General features: G+C 41.3%; 1 protein-coding gene across 1 annotated transcript in view; it reads right to left on the reverse strand.

The window, feature by feature from the left end:
• Positions 1–12036, reverse strand: part of kcnk9 (potassium channel, subfamily K, member 9) — a 57312-nt gene extending 45276 nt beyond the window's left edge. The window contains exon 1 of the mRNA XM_035428452.1: positions 10101–12036. Within this exon, the coding sequence (XP_035284343.1) occupies positions 10101–10689 (589 nt within the window). The 5' untranslated portion in view covers positions 10690–12036. The remainder of the gene's footprint in view (positions 1–10100) is intronic.
• Positions 12037–14240: the final 2204 nt, after the last annotated feature.

Here is a 14240-nt window from a genome sequence, read left to right on the forward strand (position 1 = left end):
CATGAAAATAATTCATTTAGTAAATCTGCTTTTAATCCCAGAGTGCAGAATGATGTAGTTATTGAAATGCAAAGGAATGCATCTGAAGTAATGTGCACACATCAGGACTTTTTATGCATAACAATTTTAAATGAAAGTGGGGAAGAGACATTGTGTTCTCCACAGAATGTACACAGGGGAATGAAAATTAATACATTTTTTGGGGGGATAATGTCTATATATATATATATATATATATATGTGTGTGTGTGTGTGTGTGTGTATGTGTCATTATCTAAATGAATCTTGACACTGCTTCCAGAATCATCTTTCCACTTAGCAAATTGTTGTAACCTGCCTGCCAGAAAGAATGAGCATAATTGACTTGGAGCTTTGTAAAGTAATATTGACTGAACTTCACGTCCCCTTTTTCCAACAAATATCCCTTACAGTGTTTCTCCAGACTTTATTGTCCATTTCTGGGGGAAAAAAACCCTCTTCACGAGGCCAGCTTCACTCGTGCGTGTTAGCTGTGGCGGGGCAATAAATTAGGGACCTCAGAGAGCAAATCGCAGGCTGTGAAAGGGCAAAGACAAGATTTTGTGAGATCCTGCGTATGATTGGTTTGTGATGGACCACGCCTCCCTGTCCTCGATCCCTCATTGGATCCTTTCTCTGTGTACAGACGTTAGATTTCTGTGCACCGCGCACATGGTCTGCAGAAGTCCCGTTTACGATCCAAGCCATCAAACTAATCCCAGAGGCTGGGCCCCACTTGTTGTTGGAGGTGTACCCCCTTCTCAGGGGAGATCGGTTGTAATTGTGCTGCAGACGCTGTCCCTACAGAAATCAAAGCACAGCTGCACTGCCAAATCTGTCTGTGTTGCACTCACCACAAAATAAATCCATTCAGGATTACAGTCTGTGTACAGGATTGGTGAGTGCGAGAGAGAGGGCTCGCAAAAATGCTACTCCCACAGAGCGCTGTCAGTCATCGGCAAAGAGGGCCCGGCCCGCCAGCCGGATAAGGCGCTGAGGATTTGGAGCATTTCTGTCCCGCGCACCGGTGGCATGTCACCTGACAAAACAAAATCCGTCTTTACCTGGCAGGGGCCCCCGAGTCGTAGGCGCTGGAGGGCCCCGTCGGCCCTCGCTCGGCTGAGCTTCCCGCAAGCGCGTGTCTCACAGGGGCTCCTGGGCCCTCCGGCTCTCTGAGACCGCACCGCCCAGGCTGACTCGCAGTGGCACTGCTTCAGCCTGACGCTTCCAGTAGCCGCGATTCTGCGCGCAGTCACCAGGTCCACCTCCACGCTCTCCGAAAGCGATGCCATGATCGGGCCAGCCGAAAGACAAAGGTCAACGGTGGCGTGTTGCTCGGAGAGCCCGGTACATATTTGCTGCTGCCGTTGGCTCTCTTCAAAGATGCATTACCAGTGATGAATACACAGCTATCAAACCCTAACCCCTGCACATTAGCATCTGTTACATTTACTTGCTAATGCTATGGAGGCAGGCTTGATGATTATATTATTCAGAAAAACAGATTGATAGTGCATTGCCTTTTTGGAATGGCTCACTGTAGTGGCTCAGGCTACCGAACATTTTTGCTACTCAAAGGTTCTCAGGCGGACCTGTAATAAAAGTTCAGCGACAGAACAGCCCGGCAAAATGCCTAAAAATAACCACACCTTTCCGGATAAAAGCAGAGCAAACAAGTGACAGAAGAATGCATTAAGAACATGAAGACACTCTAATGTGGGCCGTGACAGATGGCAAAAAAAAAAAGAAAAAAGAAAAAAACAGAATGTGGCGAAAACGTCACGGGAGGTGGTGATTCGCAGGCGGGAGTCAAGTGACGGGTGCAAGCGGTTCAGTCTTCGGTCTGGGGGGGGGGGTGCATGACTCGCGGCACCTGTGCCGGTTCACAGGGGTGGCTGCCCCCGCCCCCTTCATCAACACACAATGGCAGGACAGTTTCTCAGAGCAACACAAACAGTGGTACTGTTTCCACGGGAGGGGCTTGGCTCTCATCGCAGCCAAAAGCACATTTGACTTTCAGGAAATATTTAAGTATCTGTTTACAGTACATGGGCCTACGAACTAGAAGAGTGAGCAGCCCATTGCAATTTACAAGGCAAAGCGATGCTTTGGCTTTATTCTAACCTAACCACACCCATTTTGCATACAATAACACCCAGAGTCGAATGCCACTTTGCACTCAAGCACAATTCTGCCTGAGTGGATTTTCAGGAATGGAAACCACAGTCCATTAAAACAACATTTGTGGTCAGCCCATCAAAAGAAGGTAGAACCAGAGGACCTAACATACATACAATATCCCATTCTACATCCTTCAAAGGGGTAGGATATCATTCTTTCTCATCCTAGCTCATTTATCTCAAAAGTCACCTATATGATCACAATATTCAATCCTTTTTCCCGTAGACGCCTTACACAGCATGTCTAACATAATTCAATAAAAATTCAAATAACATCTGTCATCTATAAGCCTCAAATACAATCTGACTGCCAGACAGGCAGAAGAAAGCAAACATGGACAAGTTTATTTATGTGATGAGCGGTCTGTGCTTTTATTTACAGTGGCAATCTAGGCTGTATTTTGCATGAGCTAACAGATTGTTGAGCCCAGTTTGAATGGCAGGCCTCTTCCTGAGATGCCTACTGTTAAAGCAAAGAAGCTGTGAATGTGCAGGAGTTCTGAAGGACACGATGATGCCAAAGAAAAACTACTAAGAGCATATCCGAAAGCATGATTGTTTTTGGGCATTTGGCAAGGGTTTCATGGGTTTGCCCAGAGAAGCACAAACCCCAGACCTGGAAAACAGTGAGAGCAATTAATCACTGAAAGGGGTGGATATCAGACGCTTGGCAACCTGAAGAGTGGAAGAGTGAATTTAGTGCCGCAGACATGATGGAAATATACAATGCCTTTTTTTAGCAGAAAGAGTCAGTTGTTCTGCTCCCTGTGTCACGTGGATATTTTGTTCTCTCCCTGTTTCTGTGTTACTTTTTAATTCATTGGCTTGTCAGTCACATAGATTATTATTTCGAGAACATCACTTCAAAGCACACCGCTGTACATAACCTCGACACCTTCTCTTTTCCTCACCAGCACTTTCTTCCACACATCATCTTTATGAATACTAAATGCCACAGTCTAGCCACATTACCTGAAAACAGGATGACTCAGCAGAGATGAAAAGGACTGGTTTGAATGGGAAACGTCTGTTTTCTCACAGAGAAAATGAGAATCCTCCAGTGGACAAAACAGAGATGGATCATTTGTGACCTGTTTCATGTACAATTCTTTAAAAAAAAAATTTTTTTAAACATTCACCTCTAACATTTCTACTGTTTGTACATTATGAATTCATTCTATTTAATCTTTGAAGTTCTATACCCACTGTCTCACCTTCATTGTTTAATATTGACATTCGTTGGCACTATTTTATTTTATTTTGTTTTATTTTAATTCTGTTTCTGTTAATCTCTCATTTTTTGATATATTTCATTACAAAGTCATGGCTTGGCTCAGTATTCTTTGTAACTGCCACGCCAAAATATTGTGGCATTAAATGTGTGATTTCAATTCATGTGATCATGCATCGTAGCTAGTACTGCACAAATCTGCTATGCTAAAACAAAAATGAGAAGAATACAGAAGAGTAACAAGAAGAAAGAGACTTGTATTTCCAATATAAAATGGGCCTTGGGTTTAGCATTAAGATTTTGAAGTAGACTCTGATATTTAGAATGCTTTCCTGCTTACGGCTGTGCTTGTTACTAACCCTCAAATAGGATGTCATATTGAACTCAACCAGTAATCGCCAGGAGAGAGGGTCCCTGACTGCAATAACAGCCAATGGCATGTAAAGCCCCTCTCTCTCTCTCTCTCTCTTTGAATTTTTGTGTGATGAAAACTGATTTTGTCCAGTCATCACAGATGGTCAGCTGTGTATGTAAGGGTTTCACCATTTCTGATGTCTGAGCACCGACCCACACAGATCTGCTCGGGTCACATCGTGAAGGCCTGTTTACACAGTACGTTTGTGCACGGGGATTTCGCACACTATGGGCGGCCATAAAATACATATTCTGGCTTTAGAGATATACACAGAGAGACACACGGACCTGTGGGTTACATAGCTGGCATGTCGGCAAAGCTTTCAGCGAGGACTGTGCCTGAATTTAATGATAAGGCAAAGGGCTTGAGACATGCTCGGAGCCTCGCGATTGGACCTCAGGGAATTATTGGTGGGTGGGGTGGGTGGGGGGGGGGGGGGGGGGAATTAAAAGAGGCAGTACGCCTTGTAGGGCCGTAACTGTTCGTACTTTGTCCTCATCAGTAGGGGCAGCAGGTTAAATCCCAGTGTGATTAGTCACTAGACGTACAGGCCATTAATTCCGCACCAAGACTTAACGGAGTCTATTTAAAGACCGTGGATCAAGCTCAGAAGGTAATAGATGACACAGTGTAACTTAACTGTGTACAATGTGAGGTGGTGGGGCCAACCTGTTCTAAACAGCTTAAATAAATGTTCCACTGCTGTGTCACCAACAACCGTGTCAAAATGGAACATATCATATAGAAACCTATCTATATGGGTTTCAGCTTTCTACAGTACAGTGTATGGTATCCATTATTGCTTGTTAGGTAAACTATAACCATGATTTGCCATATAGTAATGCTTAACTCATAAAGGCAAGGCAAATTTAGACTCATTATTTATAATCCACTGCAGGAACAGAAGCTTATCAGAAAGATAGCACTTTTCCCCATTTAAAGGTCACAGAGTTTCTGTTTCCACCTGATGCTGTGTTGCTTTCCAATACAACAGCCATTTACTTTAAAATATATATGTATAGCGCAAGGCAGTGATGACAGAAGAAAGCATGTTTTGTGTGTACAGTCATTTGATTGTACGCCTTCAAAATCCAATAAATCATATGTCTTGATAGGAGGTATTTTAACTTCAAATTTCTAGTGTTTCTACTAAGCGGTAGCCTGGTAGTTGTAGTAGCAGTCAGAGGTGGGTAACCCGGCTTCAAAGAGTAAAAAGACTGCCCATGTATTTGCTCCACCAACATGCACTAAACCAGCTGGTTACAATAATTAGTTCTCCCATCATGCTGAAGAGTTATGCTAATTAGAATCAGCTGTTTTAGTGCATGGTGGTGGAGCAAATAAATGGCCAGTCTTTTTACTCTTTCAAGCCGGGTTATCCACCTCTGGTAACAGTAGTAGTCGCAGCCGCAGCAGCAGCTGCAGTAGTAGTAGTAGTAGCAGTAGCAGCAGCAGAGGCAGTGGTAGTGGCGGTAACTTAATCTTTATTGTTGAGAAGCAAAGCTTATTTAGACAAGAAAGGTCAAAAAGGAGCACATTAAATCACTACCATTCAGTCAATATTCCAAAAACCAAAATCAAAGAAACGTAACAAAAGTACATCACAATGACCTGTAATATAACCAGAAATTTGTAGAACATGGCAGAAATACAATTATCTTTTTGCTACTTCTACATGTTAAGGGAGTGAACTGGGCTTTCTAGGGGGCAGTGTTCTTGGTGTAGGGACAAGTCACATGGTCTTTAATCAGACCCAAACTGTACCAGCGCCCACTATAGATGGGAGGTCCACAGTGCCACTAAGAATTGATCGTAGCAAAGAGAGGGAGGATTAGGTCAACAGGGTTCCCCTTGTCTCATCACACATCTTCTGGACTATCATGTGACTGAGAAGTGTAGTCCTCCAGACCAATGACTACATACATGTAGCTCAGCTGGTGGATGGAAGAGATTAAAGAAAAATTCTGCGTGTGCTATGCAGCATTTTCACTGTCCTGAGTTTACTGAGGCCTTTGCACAAATACAACTGAGAAGAATTAAGAGATCAAACTGATGGATTTTTTAAAAATGTAGTGAAATAAAGTTGTATTAAGGACCCATGTTTGGCTTCTGGCTTTGTTTAGAAAGTTCAGCTCTGAAGACAACTGCATGGTCAGTTAAGAGAAATACAGTGTATCTCAAAATATGTCTGTCCACTTCTTATTTCTGGATAATACCAGCTAGCTAACTGGTCACTTGGTTACAATTGCGTGGCTATAGATTTTCATGTTGCAGCATATGAAGTTTTCACTTCTTTAATATACTGTTTAGAAGTTACACCCAGATTTTCACATATGCCATAGCATTCAGGACAAAAAGAAACTCCAGTACCTGTCCCAGCCATCTGTTGTGACCAATGGAAATTTTACTGCACTGACCTGAAGCAAATACCACCTGTTAGTTCATAGATGTCCAATGAGACAGCAAGAGAGAATAACATAGGCCTAATCTCTAATTGAGCTTCCTGTTGTTTATACTGGAACTAGTCTGAAATTTCCCTGAATCATTTGTTTGTTAAGGCCAGCATCTTTAGTGAGGCCCTCAGCTCTCATCCACAGATGATACATTTGTAGAACATATAATCCATTTAATTCAAGCTAAGTATATGACAGTAGCTGTCTACCCAGATGTCCAACCTGCAACCCTGTGGTTACAAGCTAAGTATTAAGCAATACCACAAATTTGGAATGTAGTGTATCATTAAAGCAATTATTCAATATTGTTTGGTGAGTTTTGTACAATCAGTGCAATGACTTCTCAAGAAGTAATTGATTGTCTGTGTCTAGTGTAGCTGTAACGCATAAGGCCCAACAGTGCCAGAGTACTAAATGGATGTCTTGTATAACAAAATATTAATTAATAATCATGAAGTGACGACCAAAATTTAAAGTACACTCTCAGAAACTGACCAATGAGAGATTGTGTCTAGTGATTTTATTTATTTATTTATTTATTTATTTATTTTACCACAAACACCAGGTAAAGTAGCCTGTTGTATATCTTAACAACCTGTACTTACTCGTTTCAACTCGAAGTAAGGATGATGTTTGAATCGTCTACTGCAGCTATGTTCTTTTTGTGGTTAGTTATTGTTATTGATTATGAAACAGGTCGTTCCTTGTTTCAAAAATCAGAATTTATTCGATGGTATTAGGCCTATGTTAATTTTGCGTTGAAAAACGCGATAGCCGATAAACCTAAACCCCCTTTTTTCTCCGCATTAGATAGCCTACTGAGAGCACCCTTAGGCGATTTTTTTTTAACCCCGCACAGGTGAAGTTTCCGCACAAGAGGTAGATAATAATAAATACTATAGCACAGAAAATGACATCGAAAGAGAGCTGTTCGAAACAATAACAACACTAACAACAAAAAATCAATACAAAGACAATTTACCTTGAATTACGCAGTTGTATCTCAGACTTTAATAAGATTTATGCACCAGAACCTGTAACTTCAGCCGTGGTCAGGAAATGTTTAAAAATAACGTCCTCCACCACTGTGATAAGGAGACGGTGTTCGTGCACGAGACTTACAACGTGTCAAGTAAAAGGTAGAGAAGGCATGAAGGTATGTCGCAGAAGAAACATTGGCCTCATATAATCCCAAACGCCTCTCAGTCTTAACAAAATGAACATTATTTACTTCGGCGCACTTCAGAACAGAATCAAAGGAAATCAGAAATGAGGAAAAATAACTATGTTAAATAGCAAACTGTTTTATTATCTTTTCATGGTCGACGCACAAACATTGAGACTTGTTGCTTCACTGGTTCAGGGGGTGAGTGTTTTTCGTCCTGTCAGGCTTTATATAGCCTGAACTCGCACGGGATTGCAGTTTTTATATAATTTTAAATTTGCCATAACACCAGCACACGTTAAAAATATTTAACCCGTGTTAGTCCTCTAAAAGGTGTAGACCCACAGAGTCCCAGTAGCAGTAGCCCTCCATTATTCGGTAATATTGAGGAATTAAAGACAGAAAATGGTAAAATGTAAGGAACAGTTCTGCTTATTCGAAAAACTGTTCTTCTCTGACAGTTATAATACGAGTATTTCATTTCAGAAGTGTAGTGGCAGTTTGTAAAGATTGTTACGAATGCTGCAGCTGCTTCCTCGCCACAGCATCTGTAATCTGAAATTAAACACTCGTAGAAGTACGTGTTGTGGCCTTGACTCATCGAATTACAATTACAGCCTAACATCACCAAGTAGCATGACGTCATCCGCAGATGGCTGCCTCCAAGAGCAATCGAAGAAAACAGTTGACAATTCGCTGAAAAGGGGAATGCCTGTATTACGTCCTCCCCCCCCCCCACCCCCTCCACCACTAACACATACACTGTAGTAATCACATAAAATGTTCAGCAACAAAATGTCTACGATCTTGCATCTCTTCCAATTATTGCTGAACATTACTTCTTTCTTCTAAACTTTTTTTCTGACAAATCCCTCCACCACAATTAAGCAACAACTGGTCTGCATATTGATCAAACTCGGCAGGAGGAATTGTGCGCAAAAATGGATAGCACGATGCCAAATACTCGTTCATTCTCATTTTTAAATTTATCCAAAGCATAAGAAGTATATAAAAATTTGAATAACTTGCAAAAATATTGTGTTTACTTCAGACCGTATTGACATTCGATAGCTAGCCTGTAGCCTATGCTTATTTTTATTTACAGAGATAAAATAAATAAAATAAATAAATAAAACAATTCAGGTCCTGTTTAAAAATTGTCAGATATGTTGCTGCCCGGTCAATGGCTAAATATGCTATAGCTAATTGTAACTGCGATGAAAAAAAAAACGTGTTTAAATGTCTATTGATGTTATATGCATTTTTAATGGAAAGCCGCACGCTCTCAGTTGAATCGGAAGTTTTATAAAGAACACCTGTGGGCATTCAATGTATAAAAAACGTAGGCCTAATTTAAGTATCTTTGCAAAATCAGCCGCTGTTGATTCATTTTAATTCATCCACACTAGGCTAATCATTCAAATACCAGCAACGAGATGAAGTGGATGTTTATATAATAGAAGGTAGGCTATTCATGTCTAGATTTTAGATTCCAGGTTCCCATTTAACGCTGTGATCTATGTTTTTCGTTGAAACACAGCGGTGGCAGTCTGCAGTGTTCCATCGTTGTTTGGTAGTTTGATACAGTTTGATACTGTGTGTCCTCGTGCGAACAAGTTATAAGAACTACCTCACAATAGCAACTATGTTTGAGGCTTTCCGGACCTCATTTGCAACCTAATGTGGTCCTCGGCGAAATAAAATCCTGGAGCTGTTCTTCAGCACCACGCAGTTCGTATGGTACAGTCTAATAGGATATGTCATGCATATGACCGTGCAAATCGCCTAGGCCTACTAGTTAGATTCACAAAATGTCAGAACCTACAAAATGACACAGGATTGTGGCGTTTTTGTTTTAACTGTATGCAAATGAAACTAACAAGACAGAAATTCGCCTTTTTTCTTGCAACTCAAGTTAGGATAAAGCAGGTCTGCTTTGGCGATACGTTTCTGGAATAAAGAATACAATTAAATGTTAGTTGGTTACTTCTTAAATAACTTTTGTATCTAAATTATCTAATCCCGAAATAAGTCAATGATGTAGAATAAAAGGGTGGATACTCTAAACTGCGTGATTGTAGTTACATAAATCTGTGAACATCGTCTTTTGTTCTTGAACATATCACATGCACTACCCCTTAAAACTGCCACGTAATAATTTACATCTCTTTTCATATAGATACAAATAAACTTATGATGTAGGTTATTAGTATTGATTTTGCAGGCTCATACATGAAATCGGCAGGTGGCAATGCAGGATGATTGAACATCCTTTTGGACTATTTTACTAGTTCTCCTCTTTCTGGGAACAAACAATATACGCCAAACAAAGCAAAGAAAACGGTAGTACCCAAGACAGTATGTGAGCTTGATACGTGTTGCACATTAAGTATCCACTTGTCCTTTACGCTGTACGTTGGTTTCGGCTGCAGCAAAAGGTCCATGCACCGTCCAGTGGGCTACGATTTAATACACGTCGCAAAGCATGTATAGTGTACAGCTATATCGCCTTATGACTCGGACACTTAAATTCAACGTCCACAATAAAAGCATATAAAAGTTATTTCTAACTCATGTCAAAAGTACGTAGGAATCGCGTAAGTAACTGAAGGTAAGCAAACTTTAACAGCAAACTTACCTATAGTGGTGATGACTGTAATTGCAAAGTAAAATGAGCCTGCAAATTTCCACTGAACCCCGGCTCTGTGGGGCTCGGCCTCCATAATGATAGTCTCCAGTTTGCTGTAGTCTTCGTCGCTTATGTTGTATTTCCCTTGGAGTCGCTTTTCCTCGGCCTCAAGCTGCTCTTTCTCCCGCATTTCGAAATCCGATTCCAGAGCATCGAACACCGCCGCCCCAACCAGGAGATAGGTGAACGTGCAGATAATCAGGGACAGGGTCCGCACGTTCTGCCGCTTCATGGCCACCAGGAACCGGCGAGTGAGGGGTTCATGTCCCCTCGGATTGTCCAAAAAGGCGCAGCAGTCAGGAAAGCTCTGGCAGCGATTGGAACCAGGGGGACAGATATTGTGGTTTTGGTGATGATGAGTGCGATGAATACCGGAGCAACGGGGACGGTTATGGTCCCTGTAACAGGTTCCCGTATCCTGTTCTTGGTTAGAAGAGAGACACAAGAGACTGCTCGATCGCCGGGACCAGGTGCCCTGCAGCCGAGAGACTCTGCGCAAGACCTGCCCAAACCAAGTCCTCTCGGTGCGTAGTGCCATCAACGACCAGGAAAGAGATTGCCCACGTTTCTCGTGATACGACAGTCAATGTTGCAGTATAATGAAAAGGATCGAAATGAAAACGATTTCAGGTTATTTTTTTATCACGTGTGTAATATGTGTCGGTTTGTTTTTGATGTAATTGTTTCAGCTTTAGCCCGTGGCATCCCCCGGAGTTGGTAAAAACAAATCAGGTCCAGGAGAAAGAAGACGTGGCAGGAAGAGTATCGTTGTAGGCTACATCTTTTTCGAAGTTTCTGGCAGTAAGCACCAACCTGTTTGTCGCCGTTTCATCCATATGTATACACGCCCTAGGAAGCAAAATCTCAGTTTTCCACGAACTGAAATTAAACTGTGAAAATCCGAAGCAACGCCATAAGGCTGTTTAATAAACTGGGGAAACTCATAAAGTCATGGCTCTCACGTTGCAGATTTGGCGACCATATATGAGTTTTAAGAGTTAAAGGGGAAATTAACAGAAGATCTGAACATTGGAACTTACTGGATGATCGCCGTGGGGGGTCTATGATCAGAGGCGATGTTCCTACAGTGAATTAGATCGAGAAGGAATCATACGCGGAGAGGCTCTCAAAAAAAAAAAAAAACTGGCTGAAAATTCACTCCTTGTCTCCGATTCCGGGCGAGTGGCTATTTTCATTTAACTGGTACGGATAAAGAAGAGGGAAAACAAGAGTAAATGTCTCTCCTTTGAAACCAAGGACAAACATGAATAACGAATCATTAGTTAAACAGCTCCCACACAAACCCTGTCTTTGAATGAACTGCCCTCGCGACCCTTTAGATCCTCGCCGTACGTAAGGTGTGCAAGCCACATCCAGATTCAAGCAAGCCTGAGAGATAGGGGAAAATTCCAGCCAGAATTCACAGAATCCCCGTTATTCTCCTGTTGGTTCCTTCAACTGTCTTCTCAGCCAATACGCGGCGTAAGTGTGCACATCGAAATTACTCGGACGTCTGTTTTGACGGAAAATATTGAAGTTGGATACAAAGAAATTAACAGAAAATAGAGGTTTCTCGTTTATATTATTGGAACAATCTAAACGTGGAATAGTGTTACTTTTTCCAGAAGATATAAAGAGGCACTTTGATTTAAAAAAACGTTTCCTTAAGTGTTTAATATAGGCTACAGCTTTTGTCCGTTGACAGATAAGCATTTAGAACCATTATGTTATATCTTCTTTAGAGTGTCCTCAGTTGAGAACGCTCCTTCAGATTGGTTCTGCATGTATCGTTCTATTTTAAGAAACGTCCTCGGTACAGTAGTTTCTCCTGTTGGACGTGCTTGCGGTGGTCCGTCTCTCTCCCCCGGGTATCCCTGCCTCTCTCCAAGCATCCCCCACCCCCTCCCCCGCACCTCAACCGACCACTCCCACTCATAAACATATTATAATAACTGGGGGTTTTCGGAGAATCATGTGATCCCATATTATTCCCATGAAGGCAAAGAAATGACAAATCATTCTCTGCCCACCAATGAGGGCGTCTCTATGAAGCAACGGCGGGGCACTTACGGTTCTGGTCCGCGCCTACAGTATGACATGCCTCATACAATGCTTTCTACATAGTTGCGCAGCTCGTAGATTCTTGGTTTTAGAAAGTGGTGTATTTACATATTCAAAGTACGAGCGTAATGCAGACGATCACTTGCAAGAGCTTCCATGTTTGAAATTTAAAATAGCAATTTAGAATGCAGTATTGCCCGTTTCATTTTCCTTTTGAACTCAATTGCGCAGGGCACGTGCCCATGCTCTGTCACTTGCCGGATTCAGTTTAATCTTACCTGAAATGGCATTCTCATTCCTGCAGTGAACGCAGGCTTTGCGCTACAATGTTAAATCACGAGGACACTGCGATCATTGTTTTCCCGGTACTGACAAAATCGCAAGGTTAGATCTAAATTGTTCCTGGCTCTCTGTACCTTACGAGAACTGTAACATGAGCAGTCTACAGAGACAATAATGGAAATACATATATTGTTCTTGGAAAACTACATTTACTTGAAAAATCGCGTATGCCTTTGTAACTGCTGAGACAGCATTGGGTAGTTTGTATGAGGAAACGCGACACAAATAATTTGTTTTTAAATTATTTGTATTTAGGCTACTGATATACCAGGGCACGGATAGTGGTTTTAGTTTTACATTAGTGAACATATCATTTGTCTGTATTTTAAGTTTTTCTTGAGATATAATTTATTTTAACGCATAAGTTAGAAACATCAGTCAATTTGATTTCAAGCGCCACAGCCCAGCAAAACCGAAATAGAAATGCGCGCAAAGTACGCAAGCCACGCGCAGAAATAAGCAAATGTGAACCCAGTATTTTTCCAACATAATAGGAACAATTAAGGAACAACGGCAGATTAGCAGTCCTTCAATATATTGAGTGCACTGATGACACTTAAACGGGTAACCGGTTAACAACGAATAACTGAATATAATGCGGGAGATTACCTTACTAAAGGTTGATCTACAGAACGTTTGCCAATTAACTATGCGCTGTACTGGAGATAAGGCATGTCTCTATACTACCAAGCAATCTATTCAGTTAGCTGCCTCAATGCTCCGACTTGGAACTCTATGAAGTTGTTATTCAGTACATTTCATTTGCGTTTTGTTAATAGGCCTATATGAGGAAGATTTTTGTAATTATGCAAGTCGCTAATTAAAATGATAGGATAGCAACAATAACAAGAAATCAAGGTATACACCAGGACTGCCCAACCCTGATCCTGGAGATCTACTGTAAACTGTAGGTTTTCACTCCAACCCTAAGAAAACACAACAGCTGGAGATCTCGTTAAACTGCTACTTAGTAGAATCTGGTGGGTTAAATTAGGGTTGAAATGAAAACCTACTGGAAGGTGGATCTCCAAAACCAGAGTTGGGCAGCCCTGGTATACACTATATCGCAAAGAAGCGGGCAGAATTAAGCCAAGATAGCTGACGATCCTGATAGACTATGCCTGACCTGTTATTTATTGCTGTTGGCTGCCATGTAACAGGTCATGCTATTCTTTGATTATTGTGAACAAACTGAATTAATACTGTTTACTGTATATATGATAGTGTTTAGGCTATCTAGATAAGGCAGAACAATGGTGAAAAGTAACAGCATGGATGTTTTGCACTAAGCCTGCAGGTCATTTCAGGCAGGGAAGAAAATATTGTAGAAAATGCAAGTTTTCATTGTGTTGCCATATGCCATTTTACATTAACCACACATGGTTTAATTAGCTTTGAGGATGCCAGACTAAATCTAAGGTCTAAGAACACCAAGGAATTGTGGATATTTAAATTATTTAAGCAGTCAGGGGATGTTAGCTGGATTGGTTCTTAAAGAATATATTTAAGGGGGGAGGGAGAGAGAGAGCGAGAGATGCAAAGACTTGTTGGTTCTGGTTTTCACACGCCCATTTACACAATGGAACTGATAATTAGAGAAATAATACTTATTAGTATTTACTTTTTTGCTATACATTTTCATATTTTTTAGTTATGAAGATGGCTGATCAACACACTAATTAGCGC

This window comes from Anguilla anguilla, chromosome 8 (assembly GCF_013347855.1).
Source record: "Anguilla anguilla isolate fAngAng1 chromosome 8, fAngAng1.pri, whole genome shotgun sequence".
NCBI lineage: Eukaryota > Metazoa > Chordata > Actinopteri > Anguilliformes > Anguillidae > Anguilla > Anguilla anguilla.